At 45.5% G+C, this 17,966-nt stretch overlaps 1 protein-coding gene across 1 annotated transcript; it reads right to left on the bottom strand.

Annotated features, from left to right (window-relative positions):
* Positions 1-9,330: 9,330 nt before the first annotated feature.
* CKAP4 (cytoskeleton associated protein 4) lies at positions 9,331-17,748 on the bottom strand. Its single transcript, XM_038155118.1, has 2 exons — positions 17,271-17,748; positions 9,331-12,419 (listed from the first exon to the last, which is right to left on the bottom strand). Exons 1-2 carry the CDS (start codon positions 17,610-17,612, stop codon positions 11,088-11,090), a joined length of 1,674 nt encoding a protein of 557 aa, XP_038011046.1. The 5' UTR covers positions 17,613-17,748; the 3' UTR covers positions 9,331-11,087.
* Positions 17,749-17,966: the final 218 nt, after the last annotated feature.

Raw genomic sequence — 17,966 nt, 5'->3', positions numbered from 1 at the left:
GCTGCTAGCCTGAGTCCTCAAGCCTCTCTTTGCCTGTATAAACCCATAGTAATTCCCTTCATCTGCTTTCTGGAATGCAGGCTGAGGAGAGAGGAAAAGAAAGAAGTTCCTCTGGGTTCCTCTGCCCAAATCTGTAAATAATCCCATGCCCATAGCTTTTGGCCAAATGCTTTAGGTATAAAGGAAGTTTGGGCTCACACTCAGGGTACATTGTGGCTGCACCCTCCAAAACTCTCTTCCCTTTGGCAGGCAGGAGTATTGAGGTGAGCAGGATTCACCTGGCAATGGACATTTCCATGTTGTGCTCTTGGTTCCTTTTTGCAGAAATCAAGTGCTGATCTCTAGACTCAGCCATCATCCCAATACAAATTTATCTCCACATTCTGACCAAGAAATATTGAAATCAGGGCTGCCTCTAAATAGTTCAGGCAAAAATGCAAACACTGAACTTCACTCACTACAGTACATCTTTTCTCAATTCTCTTTTGCCAATGCAAGAAAGCATTGGCAAAAAAGCCCAGTCCTGAACGTGGGTCATGCTGTGAAGTCTGTAAGAACTTAGATTTATTTCATTGCTCTTCAGGAGGAGGAGAAGTTTTTGTTTAGGTGACATGAAAAAAAAAATTGAAAGGAACAATAAACAGCGCTCCAAAAACTCTTTTTAATAGATGTGCTTCTTTTTATAGTTCAAATACTTTCACAAACAGGGATTTAGCTCTGTGCAACCATTTGAAACAGAAGCTCTGTTACTGAATTAATTTTATTGGTAAAGTAGTAAATTATACCAGTTCTAATGAATGTGAAACATTAAACCTGAGAAAACTGAAGAGCTTTGTGAAGCCAAGTGAAAGCACATCAGGATCTGAACAAAGGACAAAGTAGTAGGGCTCTTGGATAGATTCAGCCTTTACTCCAACTGTTTGAGGTTTGGGGCAGACCTGGCTCACGAGCCATGATAAGCAAGAGAGTCAGCACGTGTGCTGCAAGGGGCAGGTCTCAAAGATGCCATATGAGACACACAATTCTCTGCTAAAAGTACTTGCAGATCATCCATGACAACAGCAAGATTACAGGACAGTAGTAATCCCCTGAACCACATGAGAATGCAACCCCTTACCCTACCCTTGGTGGCTCATATGGACTTTGGGGAAAACACACTAATTCTAGGCTGTTCAAACATGTGATTCCTGTCTTGCATTTAGGGAGCTACCAGCACTTCTGGAGCACTTAGTTGCAGTGCCTAAAGTCCTTGATCTTATTCTTTGACCTGAACCAAAAACTATTTTTAAAGGCTATATTTAACAAATAACACCACTATCTATTGCCAGCTTCATTATAAGTATTCCTTACCCATACTAAAAGAATCGAGATAAGAAATAGGAGATTCTTTGCCTTGGGAAGATTTATAAACTAATAAAGCTCCCCAAACACTGGAAAATGTATGATGGGGCTGGAGGCTGGAAAGCAGCAGGTATCTGTTCTATTTGGTATTTCTTCACCTTCCCCTCTCCTTGTGCCACACACACACTACTCCAATGAACATGGAAGTCAACAGAGAAGGATCGATCTATCTATCCATCTGTCTATCTATCTGTCTATCTATCTATCTATCTATCTATCTATCTATCTATCTATCTATCTAATTCCATAGGCCTTGGATCATGTCCCATGAAAGATGTGATTCTACAAGAGACAGGAGAGGATGCAGAAACACCTGAGAGTTTACAGTATAAAAATGTCACAGGTGCCGTGGTTGTCACCAGCCATGTGGACTGGTGGCTGTCTCTGCTGTGTGCCTCACTGCTTTAGCATGCCTCCTCTCTATCCCTCTCTGTCCCTCTCTGTTCTTTAGTTGCTCAGCTGCTTTGGGCCAGTGGTCTGTGGTCTGACTGCACAGTGGATGGAAGGAGCAGAGACACAAAGGATAACTATTGCCTGCACCCTCACTTCCTATAGCTCCACAGCTTAGTTTTACCCCATGTTGTTACTGGATAACCCAAATATGCTTGTGTGGTAATACACTCTGAAAGGTCTACAATGTCTCCCAGCCTGACTTAGTCAAAGAAGATTCTTCTGAACCCAAAGGAGGCCAGGAGGAGTCACCCTGCTATTTCTACAGCTGCTGTGGCTTTAAAACCACAGTGACTTAGGGAGTACAGGGCTTTTTCCAGTAGTGTCCCCAAACTGCAATCACTGAGAGGCCATGACATTCTTTTAGGATGCTGTAATGCACTTTGATCACTGAATGCATTCAACTACAGAGGTATTTTGCATGGCTCCAGGAGGTTATTATCACCTCAGTTAATTATATATAAGGATTCAGACTCTGGTAAACCTTAATTATCCTTCTATCAATCTCAAGATCACAAAAGCTTAGTAGGGCTATTATTAGCAATACAAATATCTCCTTTCTGAATAGAAAGCTGTTCTTTTTCTTGCATATCTTATTTTTAAATGCTAAACACATTAGAACCAAGAAACCACCTTGAGAATGTTGAATCCTCAATGGATGTGCTAAGACCAATACCATCTTCAGACATGAATGTGTGATGTTAGAAATCTAGTATGGCGATGAGGAAAAAATTATCAGAATGGGATGCTTGAAGCCCACATTTAATCCTAAGATATATGCCCTTGGAAGAGTGGTTTGGTGCCCAGAGCATTCCAGTGGACAGGTGCCTAAATAAATCTCCTCATCCAGCACCTGTTTTAACCTCTGGGTACTGGTGTTATATGCATGATGTAAGGCATATCATTCACTCACTCAGGGCACACATTCAGATCAATCAATGTCCCTTTTGTTTCTAGCTCTGAGGGCTATGATGCCATCTCTGAAGGCATCAGCTGAATATGTACCAGGTAGCTGCTCTGTCTTGAAATTCTAGGCAGCTGGAAACAACAGCATGGAGAAGGCTGTCCCTCACCGAAGAGCCTAATGGTGAGCTTTGGGCTATCTACATTGTTAATCTTTTAAACAGAAATAGATAATAAACATGCCCTGAGGCCCAGCATGCTTCCCCAACACCAAAGACCATATTTGTTTGATCCATAAACCATATAAGCCAGTACTACCTCCCCTGATAATGTTCTTGAGCTGCTGTGTCCAGAACCTTGAGAAGCAATCTTGAAAAATGAGAGCCTCGCTCAGGATGGGAAGATTTGTTAGCTATTAGGTATTCTGGTAATCAACTCGGATGCACTCATAGGAAAGGAGAGGATTATTTGAACTTGAGGTGTTGGAAACCATTGTTGGGTATATCACACATTTTCTATGTGGCTTTGGGGGAAATGCTTTGGCCTAAATTTTGTACCAGGAAAGAAAAGGGGAATGTAGCTATTGACTTGAGTGGGATCTGGATCAGTGTGGCTCTCCTGCAGTCATGGAGCGTTAGAATGCCAGCTAGCAAGCTCCTTGAGTGACCAGAGAGACACACAAGAGAGGCTGCCCCGGAGCTTCTGCCAAGGCTTTTCAGGTGACAGTGGGTGACGCTGCAGCACAACACCACTAGGATCCCAAGGTAAAGAGCCGAAGGAGAGGACACTCGTATGCAGTCTAATGAAACTCTATTCAGACAATGGGTCAGGAATGAGTGACAAGGGAACGGGGGGGGGGGGGGGGGGGGGGGGGGGGTCCAACTAGGGTTTTTAAAGGAGGCTACTTTAGGGGGTGGGAACATCACATAACCAATGGGAGAACACTTGGGGAGGAGTGTGGGATCTAACAAGGCCAATGGAGTTAACACAGGGGAGGGGAGAAGCCTCTGGGACAAATCATCTGTTAGAACCATGGTGATTGACATCAAACATTTGGGAACAAAAGGGGTGGATCTAGGTTGATGGACAAGGGAAGGGGACAGCACAACTTGGATTGACAGGTCCATACAAGGGAGGGAAGGGAGGAGCAGGGGGACGGGCATAGTGAGTGGAAGCTGAGGGGCGGGAAAACTTAGGGGTAAACAACTCGGGAGAAACCATCATGAGGGGACAAAACAGGGGTACACGGATCAAACCATTTTACTTAACTAACATTGAACCACTAACTGTTGCAATTGAAATAACTATGAAACTCATAAAAACACACTGCCACAGATCCGGACCCTTGTCACTCTGTATAAGTTTCCCATCTGGGTGGAAATTTTCTTTTGACCACACTGTTTCAATTTACAGACTCTACACACTCAGCAGAGGTTGTCCAAGAAAAGCTTCCCAAGCTGAGCAGACTAGAGTTAGTCTGCTGCCCTTCCCAGGTCTCTGGCTCACAGCAACACCACCTTGCAGGTTGAATCTCACTCCTTGCAAAAGCATTTTGAGTTCCCAGGGCAGGGAACTTCTTGTCAGTAAGGTTTTTTTGGCCTGAGTGACACCAAAGTGTGGACTATTCAAACACACTCTGGGAACTGCAAAGTTTTTGTTTTACCTGCCACTGACAAGGATATAAATTCCTATGTTGAGATCATGTCTCTTGCAGTGCTCTCTCTAAACAAGCAGCTCTTCAGTGGCTCTCATCGTAAGGCATGGTTTTACTTGTGACTTCAGATTTTTACTGTAAATGAATTAAAATCTAAGCATAATATTCTCTATCCCCCTATGTATATACAGTTGAGAAGTTTGGTGAAAAGGGAGAAACAAGAGAAAAAGAAAAAAAATGTCAGAACTTTGAAAGTCAGAGCAGTAAAAAAATTCAAAAGTTTCAAGGTAACCCTGATTCTTTCTCCACTTGTTATGTTTTCCATCCTTACTCATAACTCTAGGATTCCATCCCAACCCCAATCTAAGCAGTATTTACAGGAAAGGACTGTCCACTGGAATTTGACATATTTACATCTAGAGAGTGCCAAAGCAAAGTCTTTCTGAGTGGAACAAAGCCGCCCTTATTTGAACTAGCTTCTTCCTCTAGAATTGCAGATGAACACCAGAGTGAGGCATGGGAGTTAATTGTGTAATTAGTGTTTCCTCAAAACCATTTTTTTTTTCCAAACAGGATATGCAGTTGTCATGGTTTGGTGCTAGTGCCTCCCTGGTGTCTGCTGTGAGATGTGACCAGAAATAGAGCAAAGCAGGCTTCAACTTAGGAATAAAGGAAAAAAAAAAACAAACAAAACTTTATTAACTTGCAACTATAATGAAATGAACACACACAGAATTCAAAATTAAAACCTTCCAAACATTCTTCCTCCTCCCCCCCAATTTCCACCACAGCATAAAATAAAACCTTAGATTTTCATCCAGTCACCACTCCTCAGATATTCAATCCTCAGTCCATCCCCACTCTTCAGGTAATCAACTCTCAGTTCCTCAAGGAGAGAGGAGTCCCTCTTGTACCATATCATGACCTCTTCCTTCCATGTCCAGTGCTCTCACCACTGTGCATGGACCAGAACTGCCTTTAGGGTTCCTCTTTTAAGGATGCTTTGGTCAGTTCCAAAAAAGCGACAGTCTCTCCATTTCAGGACGCCAGTCCCCCACCCCCAGTTCACCTCTTGGTCTTGAGAACAGACATGTTTCTCTCCATCTCTGTTCACACCACTCCTTCACTGTTCTCTCTTGGCTCCAAGCCATTTCCTCCCCCTAAATGCAGTCTCTGTGTCACAGGAAGAAAATGGGTCTGTCCATGGCTATACAAGAAAAGAGTCCAGCCAAAGGCCCTCTCCATCATCTCCTTCCACCTAGGATTCTTCTCAAGGTCTTCTAACATCCTTCACTTGCACGAACTTTGGTCACACTTGCCCATTTCCCTCAATTTCATCTCTATCTCTCTTCTCCTTCAGATCCCGGAGGATCAGTATTTGTAAGGTTTCCATTATCTAAGAAAGGGGTTAAAAGCTTGGGCTTTCTCTGCCCAGAACTCCCATGGCTGCTGGCTGCTGGACATCTCGCCGAACCCCCTCTTCTTCGGCTGTGCTGCTGGCACAGGATATCAAATTTCAAGGTGGCAAAAGCACAGGCACAGTTTCTCTCTCTTTCCCGCGAGGGGGGGCTGGCCGATGCCTCTCATTGTTCGTCCACTCTTCCATCCTGCAGAGATCTTCACCCCCCCTTCTCTGTGCAAGAGAGCGGCTGGCCTACCTCTCTCCAGCCTACCTCACTCAGGCCACATGGCTTCCCCTCCCCCGCCCCGCCCGCAGCTGGGTGCAGAAGGTCTGACCTCTTCCACTAACCGGAACCCAGAGAGCTTTCCTCCAGGAGTCCTCTGGTTTTAACCTCTGTGTTCTCAGAGGCGTATCCATGTCCTCAGTGGTTACAACAGGTGCTAATATTCAAATGTGAGCACCCATTGGTTTGACCACAGCCTCCCAAAAAACTCACTTCCTTTTCAAACCACGACAGCAGTAAATTAAGAAATTGCTTCTTTGGCTTTTTTTCCTCTCACAGTGAAATAGGAATTAATTGAGAAAAGATTTGTCCCCATGATGCTAAGCACAGCCTCTAGTAGCATCATCTTGTAAAAGGTTTTGAGATGTACTATTTGCAAATCTGTGGCAGCCGAGGGAACACCTGCTCCATAAGCAAAAAAAAGCAGAGTTCAGGGATCTCTTTGTCTGAGGTCTAGCAAGCTACAACTGTGATGCTGTATTAACTCTGAATAGCTCTGGGGTTTAGTATTAGCATTATAAATGCAGGAATTGTCGAACTCTGCTCACATAAAGAGATTTCCAAGTTCTTTCACTTTCCGAGTGCATGAGTAAGCACAGACTATGGAGAAATTACATTATATTGGGAGCTTGCAATGGATTGTATACTAGAGACTCTGGAGAGGTTTTCCTATATGAGCAAGGACAAAATACACTTTTTGTTTTGGTGTCCAAGACAGAATTGCCCTTTGAGCATCCCTGGTCAGCTTCAGACTAAGTGGGTTCTTGGCAAAGGAATCTTTTTTTTTTTTTCTTTTTTTTTCCTGTTTGACCTCATGCCAAGATTTACAAATAGGTGTTCAAAAAGTCCTGAGTGTAAATATTCTGAACCAGCATGTCTGACATTGGTGAATATCTGCTCTTGGCTGGTGGAGGATGACAATGACTAAAATGCATGCAGGAAGGCCAGGGTAGCAGTAATGTACTCAGAGGACCAACAGTGTAGCATCACAGTGCTAAGCATCACAGAGAGCTGATATTAAACCCAAAAGAGCCTCAGCTTCCCCCTCGCTAAACATCTATAACCCAAGCAGGTGATGACATGACAAATGGGCCAGGGACCAGTTATTAGCAAAATGGCAAAACTGGACAGAGTAAGTGGCAGGTGCTTCTAGAATGAGCCCCGCACTGGATGAAGGATTTTTCAGGCTGGTGGTAGCGCAGGAGAGCATTTAACAGGGCACACGGGCCGGTGCCGCGGTGGGACGTGGGGAGAGGAGGTGGGGGGCACCTAGAGCCTGTCCTTTGCCGACTGGACGCGCCAGGCCAGACATGTTCCCGACTCCTGCCCTCGGAGGGAATTCCAGCAGCACGGACGGACGGCCTGGCGCAGAGCCCGGCCCGCGCCACTGCCGCGCCGCTGCCACCAGGGTGCGCCTGGCGCCACCGCCCAGCTCCGCGCCCTGAGCCTCGGGGAGCGGAGACGGCTCATTCTTCCCTTCGTTCTTCCTTCCCCTTCCATCCTTCCTTCCACTCCGCTTGTCGATGTCTAAACAGCCCCGTCTGTTCCAGTTCTTCTGCAACATCTCGCCTCCGATCATTGCCATTGTTCTCTTGGGGAGTCTCTCCAGCCCAGCCACTCCTGGTCCAGCAGTGCTAGTGGACAGAGAGCACCCTTGGCAGTGCCCAGCCAAGCAGAAGGTCCACACTGGATGCTTTTTGGCTGCTGGGGTGTTTGTACATCTCAGACAGACTTTTTCCCCGAAGTCATTTCACTTCTCTGCATCTTTGTTTACTGTACCAGCTGAGCTATGTCAAAAAAGGTAGTAAAACCACTAAATCACTAATCCATGCTTTAATGAAACTTCCAACATACTCATTTAGACCACCAGATGCCCTTCTCAGTAATTTAGTTCAAGGCAGTGGTTGAATTCCCACTGGAAGAAGTCCCTGCAGCAACCCAAGATTTATCTCCATCACATTTGCCAGCGTAGCTATTTGGGCAAGCCCTTTCAAGAGTGTTCAAGTCCACAGTACCTCAGTGTAATGGTTTCTCCATTTATGAGAGCCAAAAATGAAGGCAAGTGTAAATGAACAGGCCCGATCAATACCCCATCAATCAGGTAAGACAAATTATGTTGAAATTTGTTACTGTAACAGCATGTTACTGATGAACTCCCAGTAGCATAAGGAACACTGGCAACACAGTCTGTCTTGCTTAAGACCTTCTCTACTGCTTTATGACAAAGTTGAAGAATGACAGTAAAGAGCAGAACTAGGTCTGTATGTGGTCTATGAGCATTTATGAGGAAATTAGGAAATGTTTGTATTGGATGAAAATGTCAAACCAGACATAAAAGTTGAGCCACCAGTCTGCCAAGGGATCCTTGCCTCTCTGCCTGCCTTCATTTTATTATTTACAGAGAATAATTATTCTCATTTGGTGAGATAATAATTTCAATAGCTTGCCATAAAAATTCAGTACTAGAAGTGTAATCAGTAATTCTTTGTTTAATCTTTGAGATCAAATACAGCCCAGCTGCACTGCTGGCTTTAGCAGCCTGAGTTCCAACATCATGCAGCTACTATAAAGTCACTGCATGCTGTCAGCCAGCCTGCTGCCAACTTGGGGTTATCTCAAATATCTTTAGATAGAAGAGCTTGGGTGCTCACCTGCTTTGTCAAGCACATGTAGTTTAATTAAAGACTTAATACCTATTTCTGTGACTTCTTCTGTCCTCAAGAATTGCCGGGATATCATGATGGGATATCATAATTCCTGAAATCACCCTTTCCCAAACTTTTGAAAGGCAGATATCCATCATGAAAATGGTATCAGTTGATGGGCCTTACAATCCAGCAAAAAGGAGCAGCCACTGTGGAAATATCACCCAGGTTCTTTCTGTAGGACATTATTTCTGTCCTACAAGCTTTGGGCATTAAGGAAGTCTTAGAGAGGCCTTGCTGGCAGTGTCTGGCACAGAACTCATTCATGGCACAGATCAGGTATTTCACACTTTATGATCACCTTCTTGGGCTCCTGAGTCTGCTTGTCAGCAGCAACACCTTAATGTGACTCAAACCCTGCTTCCAAGAGCTGGCTTTTAACTACAGCAAGCAAAAGTGCCTCAACATTTCCCTGTGGAAGCTGAGAACAAGTACAGGGCTGCAGCACATCTGGTGCTTCCCCAAGCCCTTCCCTCTACCCCACTGGAAGCAGCCTGGGAAACACAACAATAAGCAAACAGCAATCAAAAAAAAAGGTGCAAAGAATATTCCAAATGTTTATTATGCATTAAAAATACTGCAAATAAGCTATACAGTTCATTTCACAGTAACCTAAACAACATTGTTCAAGAACTTGAGAAGTCAACAAAGAACAGTGCAGTTCCAACAGTGACAACAGTTACCTTAATGTCATGGCTCCCTCTTTCTCTGACAGCAGTTCTTTCCTGTTTACAGTGGGAACAACACCGGATATGGTTCAGTATCCTATTTACCTAGGAGAGCTCCTTTTCACCTGTGCTGTTCCCACTTCTGGGAGATGCTATTTCAAGGAATTTTTCATCTAACGCAGTTGAGGATCTGTCTGGTCCAAGCTGAGGTGGGCATGATGCCCACGGCCTATTTCCAAGGTAATCACAGGCAGACTTCTTTACCAATTATTTGGTTGAAGTTCAAAAGTAAACTTGAAAAGGAGGGATATTAGAAATCCTTTCCAAAAAGAGAGAAAACCAAAGAAGCTCCATGAGAAAGTTGTTTTTAAAAGATCATCTACAGAATTATGACACTTTTTCCTCACTCTCCTACACCAGGTCTCCTAGAAGGATCCTTTGCTACCAATGCCTCAGCCAGACACCTGGTGACAAAAATAGTGACAAGAATCAGGCACCAAGTCCTGAATAGTAACAAGAGTTCAGGTCACTGTCAGCTGTGTGAAAACCTGGAAATGTATATGCCATAGAAGGAATTCTGCTGATTTCATGGTGATTTTCCCTCTTGTGTGTTTTGGAGTGTATTATTGCTGTTGTTAGCATGCTTGTCATATATGGAACACAACAGGTGCAATTTTGGTTCTTCTCTTCCCTCAATTTTGTGACAATTTTTATTTAAAAAATCCCTTATCAAAGACCAAATTAGATCTTTCCATGGAAGACACAGCCTAATCATGTAAACAGTCTAAAAATATGACAAAAATATTACTGTACCTTCTTAAAATTAATCCCATCCTTCAGATGTCCCTTCTAAGCACTGATCTTCTGCACCAGCAGCTGAAGATGCTGGCAAAGAAGCCTGTGATCACAAAGAATGAATCTCCTAGGCCTTAGCCCCAGGCAGTGCCACTTACCTAAGACCTTGTTAGTTCCTTGGTACAGACCAAGGGCTCACAGAAATACACTACAGCTCAGCTGATCCTTGGTGAATTGACCATACATCTGAGTCCCAAACTGCAGAAACAGATGAGATGCTGCACACATGCTCCACTCCTAAGTCCACCATAGTGAACAGTTTAAGACAGCATTTATTTTTGTTTCTTGAACCAAAACATACCAGTAAAATCCTCTGCGAGTGCAGCAGTATGCTTTGGATACCAGAACAGCTGTAGCCCTTCTGTGTGGGATATCTAGTGTCAGTGTGAAACACCTTCATGCCATTAAATATGTGAGAGGCTGTAGTTACACCACGAGGTGTAACTACATGATAACGAGGCTGTAGTTACACCACAACACTTAAGAGTGGTACAACTTCATACAGAAGATGAGCCCTTAAGTAACTCAACCCCCAACTAAACTTGCATTTTCTTAAAACAAAATTTAGGGGAAAGAAAAAACCAAACAACAAAAACTCCAAAAATACTACACAGAAAAGAAATAAAGGAAATAAGCAGAACTGTCTCTATTATTAAAGTATTCTTATTCTCTTTGGAGGTATCAAATTGCTTTGTAAAAGAGTAAAAAACAGGGCATACAAAAGCTATTCTCCTTAACCCATTATTTGCCCAAGGAGCACCACTGCCTAAATGTTTTCATGTATTTTTTCTACTTTCACAAACAACCTTTCCAGATCATTCCTCAGGTCATCTACTGAGCTCTTCACAGACTCCAAACTGTTCTCATTATTTTCAATTTTCACTGAATAGGCGACTAAACTATCCACTGCAGTTCTTAGCATTTTCAAATCGGAATCAACCTGGCTAACAGAAGATCTCAGTTCATCTACAGAGCCTTCCATAGAAGAAAACTTTTCAAGGTAACCTTGAGAATGTGTTTGACCTGCCTGAAGATTTCCTTGATCCAACAAAGTACTAATTTGCTTCTGGACATCCTGGAGAGCACCAGAGGATGGCAAGTCACTGATGCTTCTCTTTAAGTTTTCCATGTCATTGTACAGTGAAGTCTGTGCCTCACCAAGATTTTTCAGAACATCTGTGACTGAAGTTACATCTGTATTTGAAAGTCCCTGAAGAGTGGTAATGCTTTGTTCTAGGGTATTGAGCTTATTCTCATACTCTGCCTCCTTAGAAAGAAAAGATTCCACCTTTTCACTGTTTTGAGCAGCAACAGATGCTAGAGACTCTAGGCTGTCTTCTATGTGCCTCAGTCGAGACTCCAGTCCTTCACTGTTCTTCCCAAAAGTTTCTAATGCTTTTCTGAAGAGTTCATTATCTTCCCATTTGTTGAGGTTGGCTTTAACTTGTAGTAAATCTTCATCAAGTCTTTTAATGTCACTAGGGAGCTGCATAATAGAATCCTCAGCTCTCAAAACTTTCTCTTGTAAAGCTTTTAATGAAAGGTGTTCAGTGTCCGCAGCCTCTTTGAACTTCTCATGTTGTTGTTTGAGGTTGACTAACTCTTTCACTTCAGTGTACACATCAGACTCCATGGAATCTATTGTACTCTTTAAGGTGTCTATGTCCTTTTCTTTCATTTTCATGGATGCTTGCATCTCATCAAAAGCATCTTTTAGCACCTTAATTTCATGTTTATACACATCCACCTGTTCTAGTGAACCAACCTTTGCTTTCATATTGTTGATTTCATCTTGGCTCCGTTGCTGGACTTCAGTGAATACAGCAATGTTATCATTTATAGACTTGGTCAGCTCTGTTAGTCTCTCTTCCACTGTGTTTTCCAGAGATGTGAAGTCTCGTTCCCTTGCATCCTTCACCATGTGAATGCCATCAGACAAGTCTTTCAAAATTTCATTCTGCAGCTTCTGAAGCACTTCACTGATCCGGTTTATTTCACTCTCCCCTTGTTTAACAGCTTTCTCGCTCACCTCCTGCTTCTGCTGAACAATTTTCATCATAGATTCAAATTCTCCGAATGTGGTTTGAAGAGAACGTACCTAGGCCAGAAAAACGTATGGTTAATACCAGTAATTTCACCCTTTTTGTCCAAAATCCTTATAGTCCTTGTTATTAGACAAAATGATTACATTACAATCCTTCATGCCCCATACCTCAAGTCACCCTGTGACATACAGATATGGGAGGCACAAACAAACCAGTATCTTGAGCCTTACAGCTCTATTGTACATACACCATCTGTTAAGGGTCCTTGGCCTCACTGACCCTCCACTCATGACCCAGGAAATCCGTGGCAGTGAAAAAGGAACCCAGGTCTCCAGAGTCTCCATGCAGACCCCTGAACCATCCCTCCCATATAGGATTTTGGATTCTAAAGACCCTAAGTCTTTAGAAGGTGGGGGGAGGGGGGGGTGGGGGGAAGGAACGAAATCAAAAGACTATCTGGCATCAGCTTCTGAATACAGAAAAGCTGGGATTATATTTTGTCAGGCATGAATACCAAAGAACAATTCCTGATCATGAAAAAGAAGTTTTGCGGTAGACAAGAAAAAATTAGAGGGAGAAGGGAGCTGGGATGGGTCAAGGAATGGAAGTAGTGATGACATTTTGCTGCTCCTAGACACCAACAGAAACACAAGAGGGTTTTTTTGTTAACTATTTTGTAAGATTAGAAAACAATTAGGAAGTCTTTAATGTTCTAAATAGTTAGCAGCTTGTTTTTCCCACTCCTGCATACACCTACACACTTGCAGTGAGCAGGGCTGATGTATGTACACACAAAGAACAAAAGCAGAGCAGCTGCCAAGAGCCTGCCTTGCATCTAGCTCTGGTTAACAGAAAGTTCCTACCACTACATAAGGTATGCTATTAAACTTCACAAATACAAAAACTGTCTTTACAGCTGGTTTTAGTAGCAGCCAGAGGGAAAAGGTCAAGGAGTGAGTGGCCGCCACATTTGTTTATTCTCACATTTAAAGGTAAGATCCAGGCCAGGGAAGCACACATTACTTAATTTTGAGGCCAAGCAGAGCATCAGTCTTTAGATTGTGGAGAAACCTTTTTGTGCATGTGTGGGTTGTACTTTCTTAAACTTAGTAAAGCAATGTAAGAACTCCCACTGGCTGCAAGAGGAATCCATCACACAGAAAACACCTCAAGGTTTTGGCAGGATGGCAAGTGCTGAGTAATGCACGTTGCCCTGCCTTACACTATTCCCTGTGTCTGAGGGGTATATTAATCAGCCATGCCACATGGGCTGCCATGTTTACTGATTAGATATACAGCTGGAGGGGTGGTTTTATTCTATAAATAAAAATAAGTATATTTTATTAGGTTTTAGAAATAAATACACAGAGCTGCCTTTTTTTTTTCCTCTTTTCAAGTGAAGCAGGCTCCAGCAGTTCGCTGACTCAGAACCTGGACATTATTTTCTAAAGACCTAACAGATATCCTAATTAGAAATTAAGTAATTTATATGTATTTTTGCAAATCCCTGGCTAAATCCTCCTTAGTTTTCATAGAAGTCCATACTGTGCAAGGATTGTAGAGTTTGGCCATGAGACTTGCCCTTGCTTTGACAGATCGCTGCCGTTTGAACAATACCCACTAAGATGACTTCTTTTCTCCCGTTTCAGTTAAAGGGTTTCTAATTCCCCTACATTCCCTACACTTGTATTCTCTAGTGCTCCCATAGGAAATTAGAACAGAGCTAAGGGAAAGGGGTGGAAAAGGTAATACTGCCATACACATTGCGGATGGGCACCAGTCATGTGACAGACTTACCAACCTCATTTTCGTTACATCTTAGCTGTCATTCATTCTGATTATTTCCACAGAGAGCAAACAGCTTTTTCTGTATCACTATTAATGGAGGTCAGAAATCTAATGGGATAACACAGGAAAGTTCTCCTCCCCCTCCTATTACAGTGACACATTTCAATCAAATCACCAAATTCATATTTGCAAGTAAATGTCTTTTTAGTCTAAGAAATCATAAATAGCTAGAACTCTCCAGAGGGCTGGGTCTCTGCAACTGTATGACTGACAGAGATGGATCCCACTTTACACAGTGGAAGTAGTTTATACCTGCTCCTCCACTGCATTCAGGTAATGTTCATGGTGTAAGCTGAAGCTATTCCCCATCTGGGCCAGCCACTTGAAGATCAGAGAGCTCTGATACAATAAAATGGACTGGGGTCTTCAAAATATACCAGCTTCTAATCGAATTTGTCCTAACCCCCACCAGGGCTCAAAGCAATACCCTTGCACAAGAGGGGTAAAAACTCACAGATTCAAAGCAGTTGGTCTGTGTGTGAACCTTCATGTGAGTTTGTTTTTTTGGCGTACGTGGCTGGTAAGGTTTGAAGCCACAGCCCTTGAAATATTTAACATCACAAATACTACATAAAAATGTATCTTCAGCCAATGACTACTGTGGTGTTACATTTTAGTGAAATGGTGTGCTCTGTCTCACCCCTCGAAAATGTACGGTTTATTCCAAGCTGTGATCCTCCCCTGCAGTATCGTGTATCTGTAATCCCATTGGCCCAAGTCTTATTCCGCGCCCACTTTGAATCTCCCTCTTAAGCCGTGCGGAGGAGACCAGACTCCCTCTTGGCCCCTTTTCTCCCTAGGCTCTCCCTCTCTCCCCCTTCCTCCCCCTTCCCCCCTTCTCCCTCAGAAACCATGCTGCTCCCGGGGGTGGGACCCCCAATAAACCCTCATCTAATCAGCACCCTCAGAAGCCGTGTGGAGTCTCCTTGCCTGCCTGCTGCTACCAGCGAACATACAGCTTAGGAGGCCCCCGGGGACTGCCCGGGGATCCCCCAAACGAACAGCAACAGACTACTGGTTTCTCTAACTGGTCATACTAGTTTGTGTTTAAACACCAAATGACCTTGGCCTCCCTGAGAATGGTGCTATGTTAAAGACTAAACTTCCACATCATTTACTTTCTCCTCGATGTGTAAAGCAGATGAGTTTATATAATGCTTACTCCTGACAGAAGCTGTCTGCAGTCAGATGAAGGGCAAAGCTACACAGCAGCCTGTGCTGATGGCACTCTGCAAGTACAATGCAGGATCCTAAACCTTTGTGAAGCAGTGAAATGCAGCAAAATTCCTGTGTCACCAAACCACAGCAACCAAAACTTCAATGGGTTACATTGAAACCCTGTGATCTCTTTCCCCCACCTTTAACAGACATCTGCTATACAAAAGCAAGTAAGTTTCAGCTGTCTTTGAAACCAGCTATTTATAAACTTCTGTTATATGCTCATCTCCTAGAATATGTAACACATACTTATGATTTTCTACAATGACATGGAGATGGGAGGCAGCAAATTGTCCACATTCCTTTGATTAGACGGGCTTATACATTGCATGTACATCTAAGTTCTACACTCATGTATTGTAGTTTTACATCTTGCCATTTCAATTTCTTCCTTCTCACAGTCTACAAAAATGGCTTAAAAACCAGTAAAAAGCAACAACCTTTGCTAGTTCAAATCATTGTCTTGTCATCAGTGAGTCAAGCCCCCCAGATTTAAAACTAGCTTCAGACACAGTCCTATAGCCCTGAAGTTTACAACTCTTCTCTCCTGCCAACATGAATTTTCCTTTTCCTTCTTGTTGTATGGGACAGGAAACTCCAAGACTGACGATATAATCTCCATGAGTGAAGGTTCTGTTCCAGAAACTGTTTCTGGAAGCACTGAACAGCCAGATCTCTGCCAGTACCTGTCCCCCCTTTGCCAGCCCAGGCCCAAGCTTGCAGGGAATATAGGGAATCTGAATGGTCTGCCATGCAGAAAGCAGTCAAGCTGAGACAAGAATTTCCTTTTCCTTGATCTGACTCAGTCATAACTTTACATACTGTCTTCCAACCAATTAACCTACTCCTGGGAAAAGAGTTTAATTGTATGCTGATGATATGCAATCACAGATGCCATTTTTAAAGGGTTTAGGTACCCTAGGATGTATCCAAGTGGACAGTGCTATTTGTGAAACTATAGCTGTGCGGCTAATAAGGGCCTGAGTGAAAAAATGAGGGCAATGAGCATTTATTTCACTTCACTTGAGCCACATCCTGTCCCAGCAACTTCACAGCTTTTCCATGGTCCTGGACTGCCTTGTACACTGCGAGTCTCACTCCTTTGGCCAGAGACTGCGGCAGGAACGTGGGAGGCAGGGTACTGTAGCAGTGTTTCTGGCACAGCCTCTGTTGTTCGGTGAAGCTCACTTGGGTTTTGTTTCCTAGAGTGTGGGGGCGCTGCCCCATTCTGACAGCGCTGCCACCCAGTGTCCCTCGGCGTGCACATCTGCCTACTCGACAGGCAGCGACGAGCAGCTCGTTCGCCCCGCTAGGGTTAAGTGATTTGCGGGCCTCGAAGATACAGAATTACGGGCAGCAGGCTCCTTCGGAACGGGGGGTCCGCACCGCAGTCAACACCTAATGCAGCGTGCGGGCTGCATTCCATAAAATGGCTTCAGGCACAGGCCCTGGAAAGGCGAGCTGGGGACTGCGGCCACCGCCGCGGGGTCCAGTCCCGCCCCGTCCCGCCCAGCTCTACGCTGCCTGGCAGGGATTTCTCGCTGCTCCGCGGCCACGTTTGCAGGCACGGGGAATACGGCGGCCCTGACTCCATCTGCCCCTCTAATGCCATGAAAGCATCTTTGAGGGAGCACGGAAGAGGAGGGAAAGGCAACGGGACACATTCGCTTTCCCGCAAGACAGGCCACCCAACAGCTGCCCAGCTCCTTATTTAAGGGACGAATCCCCGCGCCCGTCCCCCTGCACGGGCGGCTGCTGCCCCCCGCCCCGCCGAGCAGCACCGAGCGCCCGACGGTGCCCAGCCCGCCCGCCCCCGGCGGTGCCCGGCGCCGCGTTACCTTCTGCACCACGGAGTCCAGGGTGGCGGCCAGCTCCTGCCGTTGCCGGCCGGAGGCCTCTACCTCCCGGGCGCTCCGCCCGACCTCCTCCTGCAGTTGCAGCACGTACCAGCCGGCGGGCAGCGCAGTGCCTAGCACCACCGCGGCGCCCAGCAGCATCGCCCAGCCGCGGCGGGGGCCGGCCCCAGAGCGGCCGCCCCCGCCGGCCCTGCCGCCCCGGCCGTGCCCCGCCGCTGCCGGCTTCTTCGCTGGCAGCTCTTCGCCGCCGCCGGGCTGCGTGCTCCTCTCGTTGGCGGCGGGCGGGCTGCCCCCCTTAGAGCCCCGGTGCTTGGCGGCCGACATAGCGGGATGCCGCCGCCGTCGTACGCAGAGCGGGAGGAGCGGGAGTGGGCGAGGGAGAGAGGGAGGGAGGAAGGAGGGAAGGCGGAGGCGCCGGCCCGGGCCGCGCCACGCTCCCCGCCCCGCCCCGGGGAGCCGCCACGCACACGGGGATGGGCTCCGTCCCTGCAGGGAGGCAGACGTGGCGTACGGGGCCCAGCCCCATTCCCCGGGGAGCAATGGGACCGGGAAGCGACGAGCGGGGCGGGGAGAAAGCTCCGGCCCAGCCCCGCGATGAGAGACCCCCTCCCGACCCGCTGCGGAGTGGAGGGAGCGCTCGAAGCGAGGACCGCTCTCCACCCCTGCAGCCCCCGGCGC

Source organism: Motacilla alba, chromosome 1A (genome assembly GCF_015832195.1).
Source record: "Motacilla alba alba isolate MOTALB_02 chromosome 1A, Motacilla_alba_V1.0_pri, whole genome shotgun sequence".
In the NCBI taxonomy this organism is placed as follows: Eukaryota; Metazoa; Chordata; class Aves; order Passeriformes; family Motacillidae; genus Motacilla; species Motacilla alba.
Note: the sequence above shows the minus strand (reverse complement) of the source record. Positions and strands in the feature narration are given on the sequence as shown.

Coding starts and splice junctions, on each gene's coding strand:
- CKAP4 (XM_038155118.1), bottom strand. CDS start 17,612: ATGTCGGCCGCCAAGCACCGGGGCTCTAAGGGGGGCAGCCCGCCCGCC. Junction 12,420..17,270: donor TGGACTCCGTGGTGCAGAAG/GTAACGCGGCGC, acceptor TTTCTGGCCTAG/GTACGTTCTCTTCAAACCAC.